Consider the following 14,522-nt stretch of genomic DNA (forward strand, 5'->3'; position numbering starts at 1 on the left):
CTAACAACCCAGATTCCCGTCGCCCGTGTTGGTGTCCTTACAATTTTGGGTCTCGCCCCCCCAATTTTCTCTCCGTGCCCTCACACGGTCTCATGGCTGGGACGCATGGCTCCCTTGGCAGGCCGACCCTCTGCCGATTCTCCTACAATGGCACCCCCGGGCACTACACTGCCTCCGAGCCTACCAGCTCCCTAAACACCGGGGAGTGCCCTCCCTGGCGACTCCCCTGAAATGCTCAAGTGGCAGGCTGGCTTCCCTGGCCCCTTTCCGAGGGTCACCCGTGCCCACAACATTGCCCACGCGGCTAACAGTGCCCCGGGCCCCCACATCATGCGGGCGCACCCGTGCCCACTACGCTGTCCCGGCCCCCCATGGGCCCTTGGCCTACTACGGCCGACTAGCCTGGTGCCCGGGGTACCCACTCAGCGATACTCACCTTTCGCAGCCACGCTCCCAACCCGTCAACAGGGCTCCTGCACCCCTCCCAATGGGTATCGAGTCTACACTCCCACCAACAGCAAAACGACTTCCATTTTGTCAATTTAACTAACCTAGCTAACTCACTTTACACTGACCCCGGGGTCCCTTGGGCGGGAGTCACACCGCCCCCCAATCACTCATCGCACCATGCATTCCCCATTCGCTCCATTCACACAGACCCGCTGGCCTCACTCACTCATCATGTACTCACCTCACAACTCTTCAACACACACACACCGCTGAACTCTGCCATCCTTCTAACTACCTCCCCTAACTACCTCGTGCTCCCACATCGTCCCTTAAACTATAGCACGTTCCTTTTAACACTACGTAGCTAAACTACGTCCCCTCTACACATCCACAAGTCTCTCTCTGTCCTCAAATCTCGAAAATCCATTTCCCCTCCTAAATCTCAACTAAAACCCTCTACCTAATCCATTCCATGGGCCCCATGAGGACTTACCCCTGCCCCATGGAGCTGGTCTCGCTAAGCTAACCCTTCCCCCTAACTAGTTCCATCCTGTGCCCAGGCAAGGGGGTCTTCCACCCCTTGCCCGGGGAATCCTGTTCACCCGAAAGTGAGGCCTGCTATTTTTTTTTTTATGCGCAGCACCAGCGCGGCAACTCGCACCTGCGCACCAGCGCGGCAATTCACAGCCGCGCACCTTTGGCGTGACGTCATGGCAGCTGTTCGCGTCCCTCGTCCCTCTTGGACGGTACCATCCGGCAGGGATTCACCCTCCTGCCGGATTCCAACCACACACGCAGCCATGACGTCACCCTGCGCATAAAAAAACAAGCCCCACGTCTCGAGGGGTTCCCCACGCGAACACATGTGCTCTGCCCTTTGGAGCTTAACACACACGCCCGCGTGGAGAACCCGTCCGGTCCAAATTCGTCAACCTGCCTAAACTTCGTCCGTCGTGGGATTGGCGACATTCACCGCGCTCGTGTCCGGACCGGGCTTCACTCCCGCAGCCGAGCACGTGGAGGCCTCATGCGTTGCACGGCCCGAACCTCGCGCTCGCCGCTGGGTGAACCCAGCACGGTTCCCAAAATAGCTACGGCCGCTATCCGGCCTTCGTTCCTCATATGTCGCCGTTGTCGTCGCCATTCCACCCACGCACACCTACGTGTCACGACGCTCACACTCCATTCAATCACATTCACACCGGGAGACGCGGCTGCATGCTCACGCATGCCGACCGACATCTCTCTTGCACACGCTGTCTCCCTCACACTCGGCCGCTCACTCACTCGTGCCATTTCCCTCACACAAATCATACCACTCACACGCGGGGGCACTCGCCCATGGTGTCCCACTCACACACCGTGCCTCATTCACACACGGCTGTTCGCACACGCGTGCCGTTTCCTGCGCACACATGGTCATTTCCACCTGCGGTGCTCCTTTCACACACGGCGTGCTGGGAAGCACGCTCTTCGGCACACTTGCCACCACACCACTCGCACACGGGGCCACACTCACACTTTGCACCACACACCGGGACAACCACACTGGGGATTTGTGCCACCCCAAGGGTTTCCGGGGCCTCTATACCCCCCAAGCTTCGTGTGCACCCGTTCGCAGCACTCCTCCCCTCAATTCCGCTTGGCATGACCGAACCCACCTGGTCGTAAACCGCTTCAAGGGGCATACTCCCTCCCCTCGTTCCTGGAGGAGGTTATCCAGCTGCTCGCACCGGGTCACGACACAGTCCGCCAGCTCCCCCTCATCATCCTCCACTAACTCTGTGTGTGTGTGCTCGTCTTCAATCCCGTCAAAGTCACTCTCTATTTCCCTTGTCTCTATACATTTTATTCTTTCCGTCGTCACCTCGTGTCTCGTCTCATACGTTTCGGTCTCCGTCACCCCGATTAGTTTTTCCCCTTGCGTCACCGTCACAGTTTCCGTCACCTCCACGCGTCTCGCCCAACATGTCTCCCGAATTATTTTGTCCTCACCCGCCTCCATTGCGGGCCTGACAACCGTTGAACTCCCTCCCAGCTCGTTCGCTCCCACACGTGGCGTCGCCATTTTGAGCTCCCCTGCTATTGCCTTCATTCCCGCCTGTAGGCTTTGGACAATGTTCTGCGTCTCACCCCACATTTCTTTAATTTCTTCCTTCACTTGTTGCGCATTTACTTTCATTTCATTCATGCTTGTCTCAATTTTCTTATCCATTTCGTTCATTTGTTGCGTATTTCCATCCATTTTTGTTTTCATTTCGTTTATGGCTTGCAAAATCATTTTGAGTGCACTCGGCTGAGCGGATTCGGCATGGATCGGGGGGGTTTTGGTGGAGAGGGGGAGGGGAAATGTCAAATGCCGCAGCCGCTGCTGCTGCTGCGCCCATTTTGGGCTCTGGGTTCAGTTGTGGGGGGGTTTGCTCCTGCACATTAAGCATTTCCTGCTCGGGACTTCCATCCTGGGCCATGGATCCTACATTACGACACATATACATTTCTAATACCCCCGGCACCTGCTCGCCTTGAGACTCCATCTTATTTCTCGTAAGGGGTTAATTTAAATCGCTCGTAATTTGGAGGGAATTGGGGGTCGCTCCTCTCACCCCTGAACCGATTCGCCGTGAATTTAGCTGGAGACGGGAGAGTTTTCATCCCACTCCTGACACCAGTGTTGCGAATTCGCGCCCGCCGGCGTGCGGACGGCCACGTGACTCGAATTGCGGCACGTCGCCCACCGGAGGGACAATTCAGTCGTGACCCTCTCGGACCAACGCCGGGAGCTAGTCACTGGTGGGGGTTTAACCTCACAACGATCGTGCCAATTGCCCATCCGCGCAGGATAGGGTCACTCACCAAATTCGATCTACCTAAGTACCTGCACGAATGGTCGACCGGGCGATCCCACCACGCCACAGGCCGACTCCGGACACAAACCGCTTAAGCGGTCCGTTCCGTGCTACAGTGATAACCGAGCGGTGTTATCGTCGGCCTCGACGGTTCCGATTAATTATCGGGCGTGTTAAGCCCACTACGAACCCTTTAGGTGAAGCAGGATGGAGGGTAAATAAAGAAAAGACGAAGCGAAACGGGAAAACAGTTCACACAATGCACATTTATTACGCGACACACGGAAAGCACACATATACAGCCAAACAGTCAAAATGCACATATAGTAGTTAAAACAAAAGAAACAATGACGCAGAGTTACTACCGAATACGCGTACACAAGGCAACACTTATACAGTTCTACTTTACAGATGGCGCCAACACACATTTACTCAAAAGCAAAGGACAGAAGCCACCCTCATAGACAAGGGGGCAGACAGGCCTGTAGGCCAATATTCGCGCGTGACCTGAAGGAGCGGCCAGGTCCGCGAGACCGGGGGGGGGGGGGTCCTACCCGCGTCCTCATGTCGCGTTGGCAGACGAGCCGCAGCTGTGGCCGCATGGCTGTGCCCCGACTCCGTGCTCGTTGGCGGGTTTCATTGGCACGGCGTTTGGAGTGGGGTGGGAACGGGGCCCCCTTTTTGCAGTATCTCAGCGTGGGGGAAAGGGGGAATTGTTGATGCCCTGGGGGAGGAGAATGGCTGGCTGGCTTGGGTCCCGCGACGAGCGATCTCACACCGCGACCTCGTCGCCGACCTTCTCGCCTCGGACCCGAGCTCCTTTCCTCTTCCCGCAACTCTCCTCAGCCGACTGCAGTACCCAACTCGATGCCACAGCGATGACTCGACTCACTCTCCCCTGCCGACACACACTGCTACTGCCACACTCTGCTACTGCCACACTCTGCACTGCCACACTCTGCACTGCCACACTCTGCACTGCCACACTCTGCACTGCCACACTCTGCACCTGCCGACACACACTGCGACTGCCACGATTCGCCTTGCACTCGCCGTTTTATAGGCCGGCAGGAGAAAACAATATGCAAATATCCGGATCAGGATGATCTCGGGGGCGGTGCCACGCTCGCGAATTGGACGGAGGAAAAGTGGGCGTGAACCTCCCCTGATCCTAGAACTTGCATATATCGATTTCACACAGACACGCCTGGAGGCGGGGCCAAGCCGCTCCGCGCTTGCTAATTGGACGGATCAGAAGTGGGCGTGTAGCGTTCTTGATCCGAATTATCCCTTGGAAAGGCCACTATTTGCGCTCGCGGCTCGGTGCGTACCGCTGAACGAGCCCAAGACAGCCCGACGCTCAGTGTTCACAGGTGGTGCGGGAATGGCCATAGAAGGAGAGAGGTGAGGGTGGTGGAGGGTTTATCGGTGGTGGTTTGATGGTTATGGTGCCGTTTGGGAATGACGGTGATACGATGTTTGTGGGATTGAGTTGTTAAGGTAAAGGTCATGGCTGTTGGCATTGTTGTTGTTGGCTGAGGGTTGGAGCGTGGTTGTAGTTGGTGACGATGGCTGGCGTGGTGGTTAAGGTGGTTGTTGTGTGATGGCAGTTGCGACGTGGTTGGTTCAAAATAAAGATAGAACAGAAAAACGGCTATCTCAAAGCGTCGCAGCCCGAATGAATCACATAAATTCCCTCTAGACAATGGATTTAGGCTAACTACACATGTACTTAGAGATATCTCACCTACGGGCCCTTCATGGTGTAATGCGAATTTCCACAGCCGTAACAATATATATATATATATTTTTTTTTTAACCTTCAAAAATCTTCTCTGAAGTGGCTGAACAGACAGACACGTGTGAAACTCTACACATATGTCCACCTATCCATGAGGAACAAAAGGTTCACACATATGATGTCATCGGTCACATGGATAGGATGTGCATTTCAGCTGCTACTCCTCGACCTTCAAACCCATCCAGGCACAGCCAAGTGAGCCTCTTATTTCAAAAAAAAACAAAAAAAAAACAAACCAAAAGGAACCCAAATCAAAAAAAATTAAATAATTCTGGCTGTCAGACCATGTGTCCAATCAGGTTGAAATTCAAACCATATATTCCCTCTCACTACTCGATCATAATTGTAAAGTTTCACATCGATTGATGAAGCAGTTCAAGAGAAATACATTTTAAAGATTTTCGCTTAATCCAATATGGCTGCAAGACCATGTGATACCAATTTATTCATGAATACACTGGTTTTACATGAAGAAAAGCTTGGGGAATTATTCATGGTTCCCCAAAGCTTGGGGAACATTTGTGTGTAGTTTCCCCTCAATCTGTCCAGCCATTCTGGAGATTTTTATTGGTTTTAAGGTAAATCCAATATGGCTGACAAACCATGTGACCTATGACATGTGTGTGAACGTTTTGTTCCTCATGGATAGGTGGTCACACATGTAAAGTTTTGCCTCAATCTGTTCAGCCATTGTTGAAAAAAAACCCAAAAAACAATATGGCTGCCGAATCACGTGACTGATGTCAATGTTTTTTTGTTTTTTTTCTGTGGACCAATTTATCCCTTGATGACCCTCAAATTTTTTCATACTGATCGGATGTAGCTTTCTACATATGCAATTATGACATAATGATGATACCTATGATGTCAAAAAAAAAATTAACACTTATTTCTCATGAGGAGTACTCACCCTGTGCAAAGTTTCAATTTTTTCCTTGGTGTGGTTTGAGATACAGAAATCCAAATTTTTCCCGTTTTTCCAACATGGCTGCCACACCACGTGACCTCTGATGTCATAATTACCAATAAAACATTCTACATGAGTAGTCGCTCCGATGGTAAAAATTTAATCACAATCCGACAAGCAAAGTTCTATGTAGACAAACAAACAAACAAACAAACAAACAAACAAACAAACAAACAAACGGACCCAAATACAATAACCTCTCCTCTGGCGAGTAATAACTGTCTCGAGAACCGCTACATGTTGTGTGCCATTGCCTCGGGGGAGTGCTGGTTTCGCAGGACCGCCACAATATACGTATTACAAAATTCACAGCCCATAAAGCTCCCACTCCCACCCCTCCTCCCAAACATTATTAATCGTAAATATCATTTCAAACTTACCCTGTGCTGTTAACCTTAAACACCTTGATGTAACCTTGACCAGTGGCAAGCACCAGAAATGACCTTCCCATCAGTGTTAAGAAGCATCCAAACCAGATGCGGTGTCTCCCTCTGGGAAGCATGCCTCAGTGCTGGTTATGATGGCATAATCTTTCCAATTGCAGAGACTTCCATTAAATAAATCTACAAGCCTGCCATGTTCACATGAGGTAATCCCGTAAGGTTCAAAGTCCACTCACTGGAAGTTCTGATCAAGGTTTAGGGAGAACACGCCCATCTACAAACCTTCGGGTTTTGCACCAGCCCACGTCCTCGGGAGTTTGCAGTACGGGGGTGAGGTGGGGTGGGGGGGGGAGCTGCAAGCTATCAGTTTTTTGAGCGAGTTCATAAAGTTAAACCACTCTTTCGTTGTGCAGAGGCACACCCCTTTCTCACAGCTATGCTTCCAAGTATTTTCGGCTTCTTTCAGAAGCATTGTGAGCCATTTTAGGTAACAGTCCTTATCTCGCACACACAATATACTTTGTGTTGCCCCCAACACCACCGTTTCCTGGGGTTTTTGCACATGTGTAATGAGCATTCTGGCACAGATTCCGTCATTTCAAAAGACGCACATTGTCGTATCAAGAAACAAATTAGAGGGCACATACAAGTTTCAAACCTGTGTGGTTCTGAAGGTAAAGTTTGCTTCCAAATGTTGGCCAACAGAATGAAAAAGCACCTCAGGATAATCCTCCATCAGGTTATTCACCTGCCATGCAAAAAAAAAAAAAAGATGACCAAAGGTTTCCCAGAAGAACCTGTAGAAGGAAGAAATATGAACTTGTTTGATCATCATACTATATAATTGTACTACAATACGCAGTTGGGTGTGTTTGACCGCGATACATTCGGTCGTTACTGATCCAATCTCAATTAAACTTGCCAGGGACACTCGAGTTGGAGGTTGTAGCGACTTAATCCCCCCCCCAGCCCCCACCCCAGTGAGTTTTCTGCTTTGGACAAACTCCATGTTAAGGTGCATAAATAGCTTATCGTGACATTTTGTGGGCCACACCAACAGGAAGTAAAAATTAATATAACCACAAACTATTCAACGCAGGATTACCATTTTAAAGTCACTACCGTTGTTTAACACTAAACTGAAAGAAATATGGAGGAAACCTGACACCCTAAAGGCATTCTATGCTTATCGCATCTGCCTCTTCCTCTTCTTCCCTCATCCATACCACTGATCTCGATATTAACTGCATTCGAGGCTTAACACTGACCATTGACATCACCATCTACCATCTTTGTTCACCCAAAACGGAATCGACAAGCACCCTCCACCACTCAATTCAATGCCTGCCACACACTCAAAGCCTGTTTACGACTGTTCCAAAATGAATTGAGCCCAACAAATATAAAACGAGCGCACACACCAAAGTTTTCTCTTGAAAATTAAATATTTGTAATCGTTTGCCGACGCCTAAAACAAAAACACTAAATCAAAAAACAAAACAACAAAAAAAACAACAACAACAATACAAACAATGTGAAACACTGCTTTTACAGGAACAAAACATACAGTAGTTTTGAAATAATCAATCCACCGAAAGGAAAAGACGAAGTCAGCCAGGATGTGGAGCCATATATTGTCCTTTATTTTGTTTATAATAAATTAATTTTATTGAAGTGAAGTTTATTGCTTGGGAGGTTCAGCTACAACAGATTGTGCATTGCACAAAAAAAAAAAAAACTTACAGAATCATCCTGAACTTTTCAAAAATGCAACGCACAATGCGTCGTCTTTACCGACACCATGACGGACGTATCCCACGTGGGGCCATGTGTCATTAAAAAGAGCCGTTTGTGTTTGATAGTGGGAGCTGCTGACTTCTTTGCCTTGGTTGCGTATTCATCTCACTGATGCAGAATCAGCTTTAACATCTTCTTCCTGACTTTAGCTCCCATTATGGATTCCATTAGTTGTTCCCCTAGGTGGAAGAGCTTCGACATTGCAAAAGCGAGAAGATGCCATCCTCACAAGACTGTGAATGTGATTTAATTATCCACCGTTGCCGAGTCAAAATGATGAGTGCGCAATTCTTCAAACAACTCCATGTGAGCCGAGTTGCTTGGGACAGCCATGGATATTGCAGAAGACACCCCATATCCCCGTGGAAGTTTTCCACTTGATGTCTTCAGCATCCACTGGAAACACTTCTCCGTTTCTAGACATACAGAGATGATGCTTGCCGATTCCTTCCGTCAGCCTCCATTGTCCTTCATGGCCACAAACTTGTGACTCCTACCATGTGGGTCTGTTTGAATTATATTGTCAGTGCACAATCGCACTGACAATCTTATTCAGTCAGTCGGCCTGCACTTGTGAACAAGAACATTAAGTTACAGGAACAAACTGCTTATGAAGTTCCAGTCGATGCTTCTCTCATTTAATAAACCATTCTAGTAAGACATTTGTCTTCTGTCCCTTCAGCTGAGTTTGTTCAATTTCAGTAACACAGTGTTTGCAGCCTTACCGATGGAAAGTCAATGATGTCTCTCTTCGTACATGTTCATCACGATTTGTACACCCGTAGGCGGCACACAGCAGCATTTTGCTTTAAAGTGCAGTATTTTTTTAGCAATTCAATCAGTATGAAATCAGAGTATTCGTAAAACCAATGAAATCAAACAGAAGATCAGCGACAGCTTTCCAGTTGCATTCAAACAAACATTCAGTGCACATGTTAGTGGGAAACAATATGGCCACCAGTACACTTCCGGTGGTGTCACAATAAATCAGTGAATCAGTGTCGAGGCTCCAATCCAGTTGGCATGAACCCTTCCCAGCATGGTTGTCTTCTCCAGACTTGCATTTTCTGCACACATGATGCGTCCAAGTACGAGTCCGTTTTAGCACGAGAGCTTGTAACGTACATGGTGGTCTAATTTCTTCAAGTACCGATTTGTTTGATCTTCTTGCAGTCCATGGAACTTTTAATGTTCGTCTGGAACACAACACTTCAAACTGCCCATGACTCACATCCATACATTGTCACTGGAAATAACAGAACATTCACCAGCCTCCTCTTGGTTTGTTTTGTCACGTCTTTGTCGTTGCAGATCTATGTCAATCCTGACATTGCTGTTCTTCCCAATGGAAACCACCTCTGAATTTCTCTTCTCCATTCTCCACTCACTTCAATCTTAAAACCCAAGAAGATGAAACTTTCCATTATTACCATCTAATCGTCTCCAAATATGAACACGTCGATCTTTTCAGATGACAAGATTTTGCTCTTTTTTATTTTAGGTTTAAACAAAAAGACCATATTTTTCATACCCTGTAGCAGTTCCATAAAGTCCTCTTTACTTTCTGCCAACAGAGTGGTAATGTCAGCACACCTTAGCTTGTTGATTATATCTTCCTCCAATCCTGACTCCAGCCTCCATGTCATCAAAGTTTGATTTTGCGTCAAAATTATAACCACATATTAATCAGTTGATTATAATGGCATAATGATAATATTAATAATATATTAACACGGGGGCTGGCAGGGTGGCCTAGAGGTACACATACTTGCCTCTAAGCTAAGCTATCTTGCCAGGGTTTGAATCTCGGCCCAGCTATAAACTATCATCCACGTGTTTCACAGGCAGAGCAATTCATCAATGTGTGTGCCATCCTTCAGATAGACATTAAACTGGGCATCCCATCAGCTGCCATTAATTTTTGGATATTTAAGATCCCACAGTTTCCTTTGCAAAGAGTTCGTCGACCAAGAATTAACAGGGTCTATCTGACATTTCATTCAAATTTAGAAGAAGTCCATGTAGAAGGGCAACAGAGGAAACTAAGTAAGATTATTTTATGTAACCTTTATATGTACCTGTTATGTAGCACACGATATGAAAATAAAATGTTATGAGATAGCGGCAATTGCACTTTGAATTTTTGATTTCATTTTTCTCAAACTTTAAAAAAGTGTAGTTGGACCCTGTTAATTCTCGGTCGACGAGTTGGCAAGCTATCTCCAGCATGATGGCCAAATTACAAATCCCTGCCCAAGCCTTAAATCGAACATCAGGCCTGGTCAGCGGGTTCGTAAAAGACTTGGGCTTCCCCTGGCCAACCCCACAAGATGGTGAGAATATCTGTGGCCCTTTTGGCAAAGTTGGCAAAAGGTGACAAAACTGAGACTATGAGGTCACAAAAATTATCAAACCATTTTATTTTATTCTGAATGGAAATAAAAGAAGAAGATATTCATGAGAAAAATCGAAGAAGGGCTGGTATTTAGAGATGACAATAATGGTTGCCTTCCCTCGTCTACTCTTTACGAAACACATCAGGGAATCTTAGAGACCACCAACGACCAGTGCTGGCAGAGGGGTCCTCCGGCTTAATGTCCTTCCGATGGACGGTGCACACACTGATGTATCTCCCTGCATGTGCAACACCAGGGTGAGAGTTTACAGCTGGGTTGAGATTCAAATCCAGGTGAATGTGCATATCCTGCCAGCCCTTGTGTGGTGCACAGTTGCTATTAATTGTGTAAATTTCATCAGTCTCAGCACTGTGGTGTAGAAAAACCAATGTACAGTATGGTACTGCAAGTAATGCAACAATTATTTTTTTAACAGCAACACAAACCACTATGGTCAAAACATGGGACTCGAGCTTTTGTCTACGACTCTACGTGACAAGTTTACCAGTTGGGCGAGTCTTACGCTCCCGTATACCAGTGAAGACATTGGTGTTAAAACACCAACGGTTATAGACTTTGTGTTACCTGCCGCAAATAGGATGACACTGGTTTCCTTTGATATTTCCCACCAACTGAAGAAACTGGAGATTTTTTCTGATGCATGACGCAGTCCAAATCGCGAATCTTGCAGACTGCAAAAGCAATGCATTCAACAATTGCATGAAACATTTTCAGAGCATTGATAAAGTTAAATTACATAAATGTCCTTCGCCATTTATTCTATATCCCGAAAGAAAGTCATCCCTTCATTCATTGTATATAAAAGCACACGTTAAAGAAGTCTGTTGCAACAGACACAAAAACTCTACGAACCATTAACCCAAACCTTTTGCGCCAAATTTACAAAAGGAGTTTAAGAGTTAGACGCGTGTAGAATCGCTAATCGTGTCATGATCACCGTTCAAAGTTAGTCGCCAATCACTGAAGAATGATTATCTAATGAGTGATCAAAATCTAAATCGTAAGTGTGCAACTAACAAAAAAATTTTTACACCTAGTAGAGGGCATGTTGAAGAGTGCGTTTAAGGCCTTGAAGCAAGCACTGCATGGCTCATTAGTCGGTAGTTTACATGAGACATTTGCTTGAATTAACTCAAGAGAAGGCAGAAGAGGATAGGAATGACAAAGCCCCAGATATGACCTTCCCATCAATGTTAAGAAGCACCTAAACCAGATACGGAGTCTATCTCAGGGAAGGCTGCCTGATACATCCAGCACTCGCATGAATAATACAGGGTGTACGTAAATGAATGGTGGGGTTTTGTAAGCAGATTTATTTTTTAAATTACAGAAAACAACAACAGATACTCACTGTGCATTGTACTTTTGTTTGTTTGATTCACCAACTCAAAAAGTTTTTATATATCGCAGTTTTATCCATTTTATAAGGTACGTACTACTGTATATCCATGTCAAAAAATATATAAATGAGTGGACATGTGTACAATCCATCCATCCATTGGGACCATACTCTGTGCAGAGCGTTGGTGCTGCCTAAGCAGTCTCCCTGGCTATTGGGCACAATCCTGGACAGGTCGCCACTCCGACAGGAAACCAGCATGCTGGCACTCATTTTGCTGACCTCAGAAGGATGAAAGGCAGAGTCAACCCCACCTGGTATCAATTCAACAGCTGAGTAGGATTTGAACTCAGGACCATTAGATCCCAAGCCCACCACTCCAGCCATTAAGCCAACACCAGGCATATATGTGTATAATGTGGGGTATTACAGTGGTGAGTTAATGGCAATATCATGATACCCCACCATTCATTTGTGTCCACCCTGTAGCTGGCACAAGCTTTGTTTATTTACACGTCATGAAGATTTCCTTTATCGAAGAGTTAGTAACCATTACTTCGTTGGTAATGGTGATGCACGGCATGGTCTTTCCAAATGCAGACGTCCATTAAATAAATCACCAAACCTGCAATGTTCACAGGAGGCACTCCAGCACGGTTCAAAGGTCATTCATTGGCAGTGATGGTCAGGGGTTTGGGTTGAATGTGCCTGTGTACAGTTCTGGCCTTGCACCAGTCCATATCGTCGGGAGTCTGAAGTATGGACAGCTGTAAGATCTCAGCCCTGTCCACGAGCTGAGAAATTTCTCCAACTCTTTTGCAGCGGTGAGGTGCTCCATTTTCTCTGAGATACTTTTCAGCTTCTTTTAGAAGCTTTGTGGGCCATTTTAGGTAACAATCCCTTTCTTGCACACACTATATACGTCAGCATGATGATCACTGGTTCTAGGGGTTTCTGCACATGCGTGCCAAGCATTCTGGGGGCAGTTTACATCATTTTGAAAGTCCGATGTTGGAGTTGTAAACACTTATGTTAACATTCACTACGAGATAATCAACCCCTCATTAAATCCCCCCCCCCCCACCAACCCCAAAACTACGTTTTAGGTTCTCGTGGAGGATCTCTAAGTCTTACTCACATTGTTGTTCTTCATCTTCTTCTTGTGGACTTTTTTGTTTCACAGCCTACAGTTTTCATCGAAATTTCCTGAAACTTGACATAGATATGTAAAAATACCCTGCGCAGACAGTAACCATCTCCGATTTTGAAAATTCCTCCAAGAGAAGAAGTTATGACGTCAAAATATCTCTGCTAATGGAAATCGCCTAAAAAAATTATCTCCGATAACTAGGCAAGCTTTTTGAATTCTGTTTGTGGGAATCGAACAGGGCATTAGCAGAGATGAATTACCGCACATATGATACATCACTATGACGTCATATAAATTTTTATGACGTCATTCCTATTTTTTGACATTTTTTGTTTCACAACCCAGAGTTTTCATCGGATATTCGTGAAACTTGCCATGTATATGCAGAAATCCCACGCGCAGACAGTAACCATCTCCGATTTTGGAAATTCTTCCGAGAAAAAAAGTTGACGTCATAATATCGCCGCTAATGGAAATCGCCAATACCATTATCTCTGAAACTGGGCAAGCTGTTTGAATTTTGTTTGCGGGAATCAAGCCGGGCATTGGCGCAGATAATTTATTGCAAACCTGACATCACAATGACGTCATCATTTAGAGGACGAGGATCTTAGCTCATCTGAGCTTGTTGTGACAATATATACTGTACACACATCACACCTTCACAAGTATATCCAATGCAATTCAAAGACTTCATGATAATCATGGAGATTTTTTTTTAAGTAATTCCGTGCATGTGTTAGTGGCTAACCTTGTCCAGTAACCAACAGTACCACTTATAGGGAATTTGGCTGGGAGAAGAGGAATAGGGGACAATTTGTTGGGGGAAAATATTACAAGTACAGCAATTATATAATTAGTATAATTATCTCATGATGCTGTTCCAAAGAAAAAGAAAAAAAATATTATTACTGTCGTTTGGAGGAAGCAATGGCCATGCCACCGGGTCAACGAGGGCCCATGGGTCGTGTCCGTGGATCCTGGCAGTGAGCCACTTCTGCGCAAAAAAAAAAAATGTGCCGGGGGTTAAATTTTACCCCGTCACGTGGACGAAACACGAGGGAACGTTCCCTGGAAAACACCGACACGGGATTTAAACACGTAAAAGGAAAAGAGCGTGTTCGATCATCCAATGCATTGTAACGTTCGGAGGCCCCGCCAGCGTGATCTACCGAAGATCCTTGGTTTCCCGGATCCTGCGCAGATCCGAGCACCGTCCACGGAGCAAACGACACGAACTCGTCGCACACCGGGCCCGTCTCGTAGAACGAGGGGAAAAGGCGCGAAGGAAATGCCGCGCTTCCTCGAGGAGCATCCATCTGCACGTACAGGGGGTGGTGGAGCACGTACAGGGGGTGGTGGAGCACGTACA

General features: G+C 46.7%; 1 protein-coding gene across 4 annotated transcripts in view; it reads right to left on the reverse strand.

The window, feature by feature from the left end:
* TAF1C (TATA-box binding protein associated factor, RNA polymerase I subunit C) overlaps positions 1-14,512 on the reverse strand; it is a 43,003-nt gene extending 28,491 nt beyond the window's left edge. Inside the window, exons 1-4 of one of the 4 annotated variants that reach the window (XM_085845651.1) lie at positions 14,323-14,512; positions 14,063-14,147; positions 11,226-11,332; positions 7,106-7,244 (exon numbers count right to left, since the gene is read on the reverse strand). In XM_085845651.1, the coding sequence (XP_085701777.1) occupies positions 7,106-7,244; positions 11,226-11,332; positions 14,063-14,147; positions 14,323-14,465 (474 nt within the window). In that variant the 5' untranslated portion in view covers positions 14,466-14,512. Of the gene's footprint in view, positions 1-7,105; positions 7,245-11,225; positions 11,333-14,062; positions 14,148-14,322 lie in introns of those variants that run through there. The other 3 variants (XM_085845652.1, XM_085845650.1, XM_085845653.1) reach the window with 3 other exon arrangements.
* Between the last annotated feature and the right edge of the window lie 10 nt (positions 14,513-14,522).

This window comes from Eptatretus burgeri, chromosome 11 (assembly GCF_056783735.1).
Source record: "Eptatretus burgeri isolate ZD-2024b chromosome 11, Ebu_testis_v1, whole genome shotgun sequence".
NCBI lineage: Eukaryota > Metazoa > Chordata > Myxini > Myxiniformes > Myxinidae > Eptatretus > Eptatretus burgeri.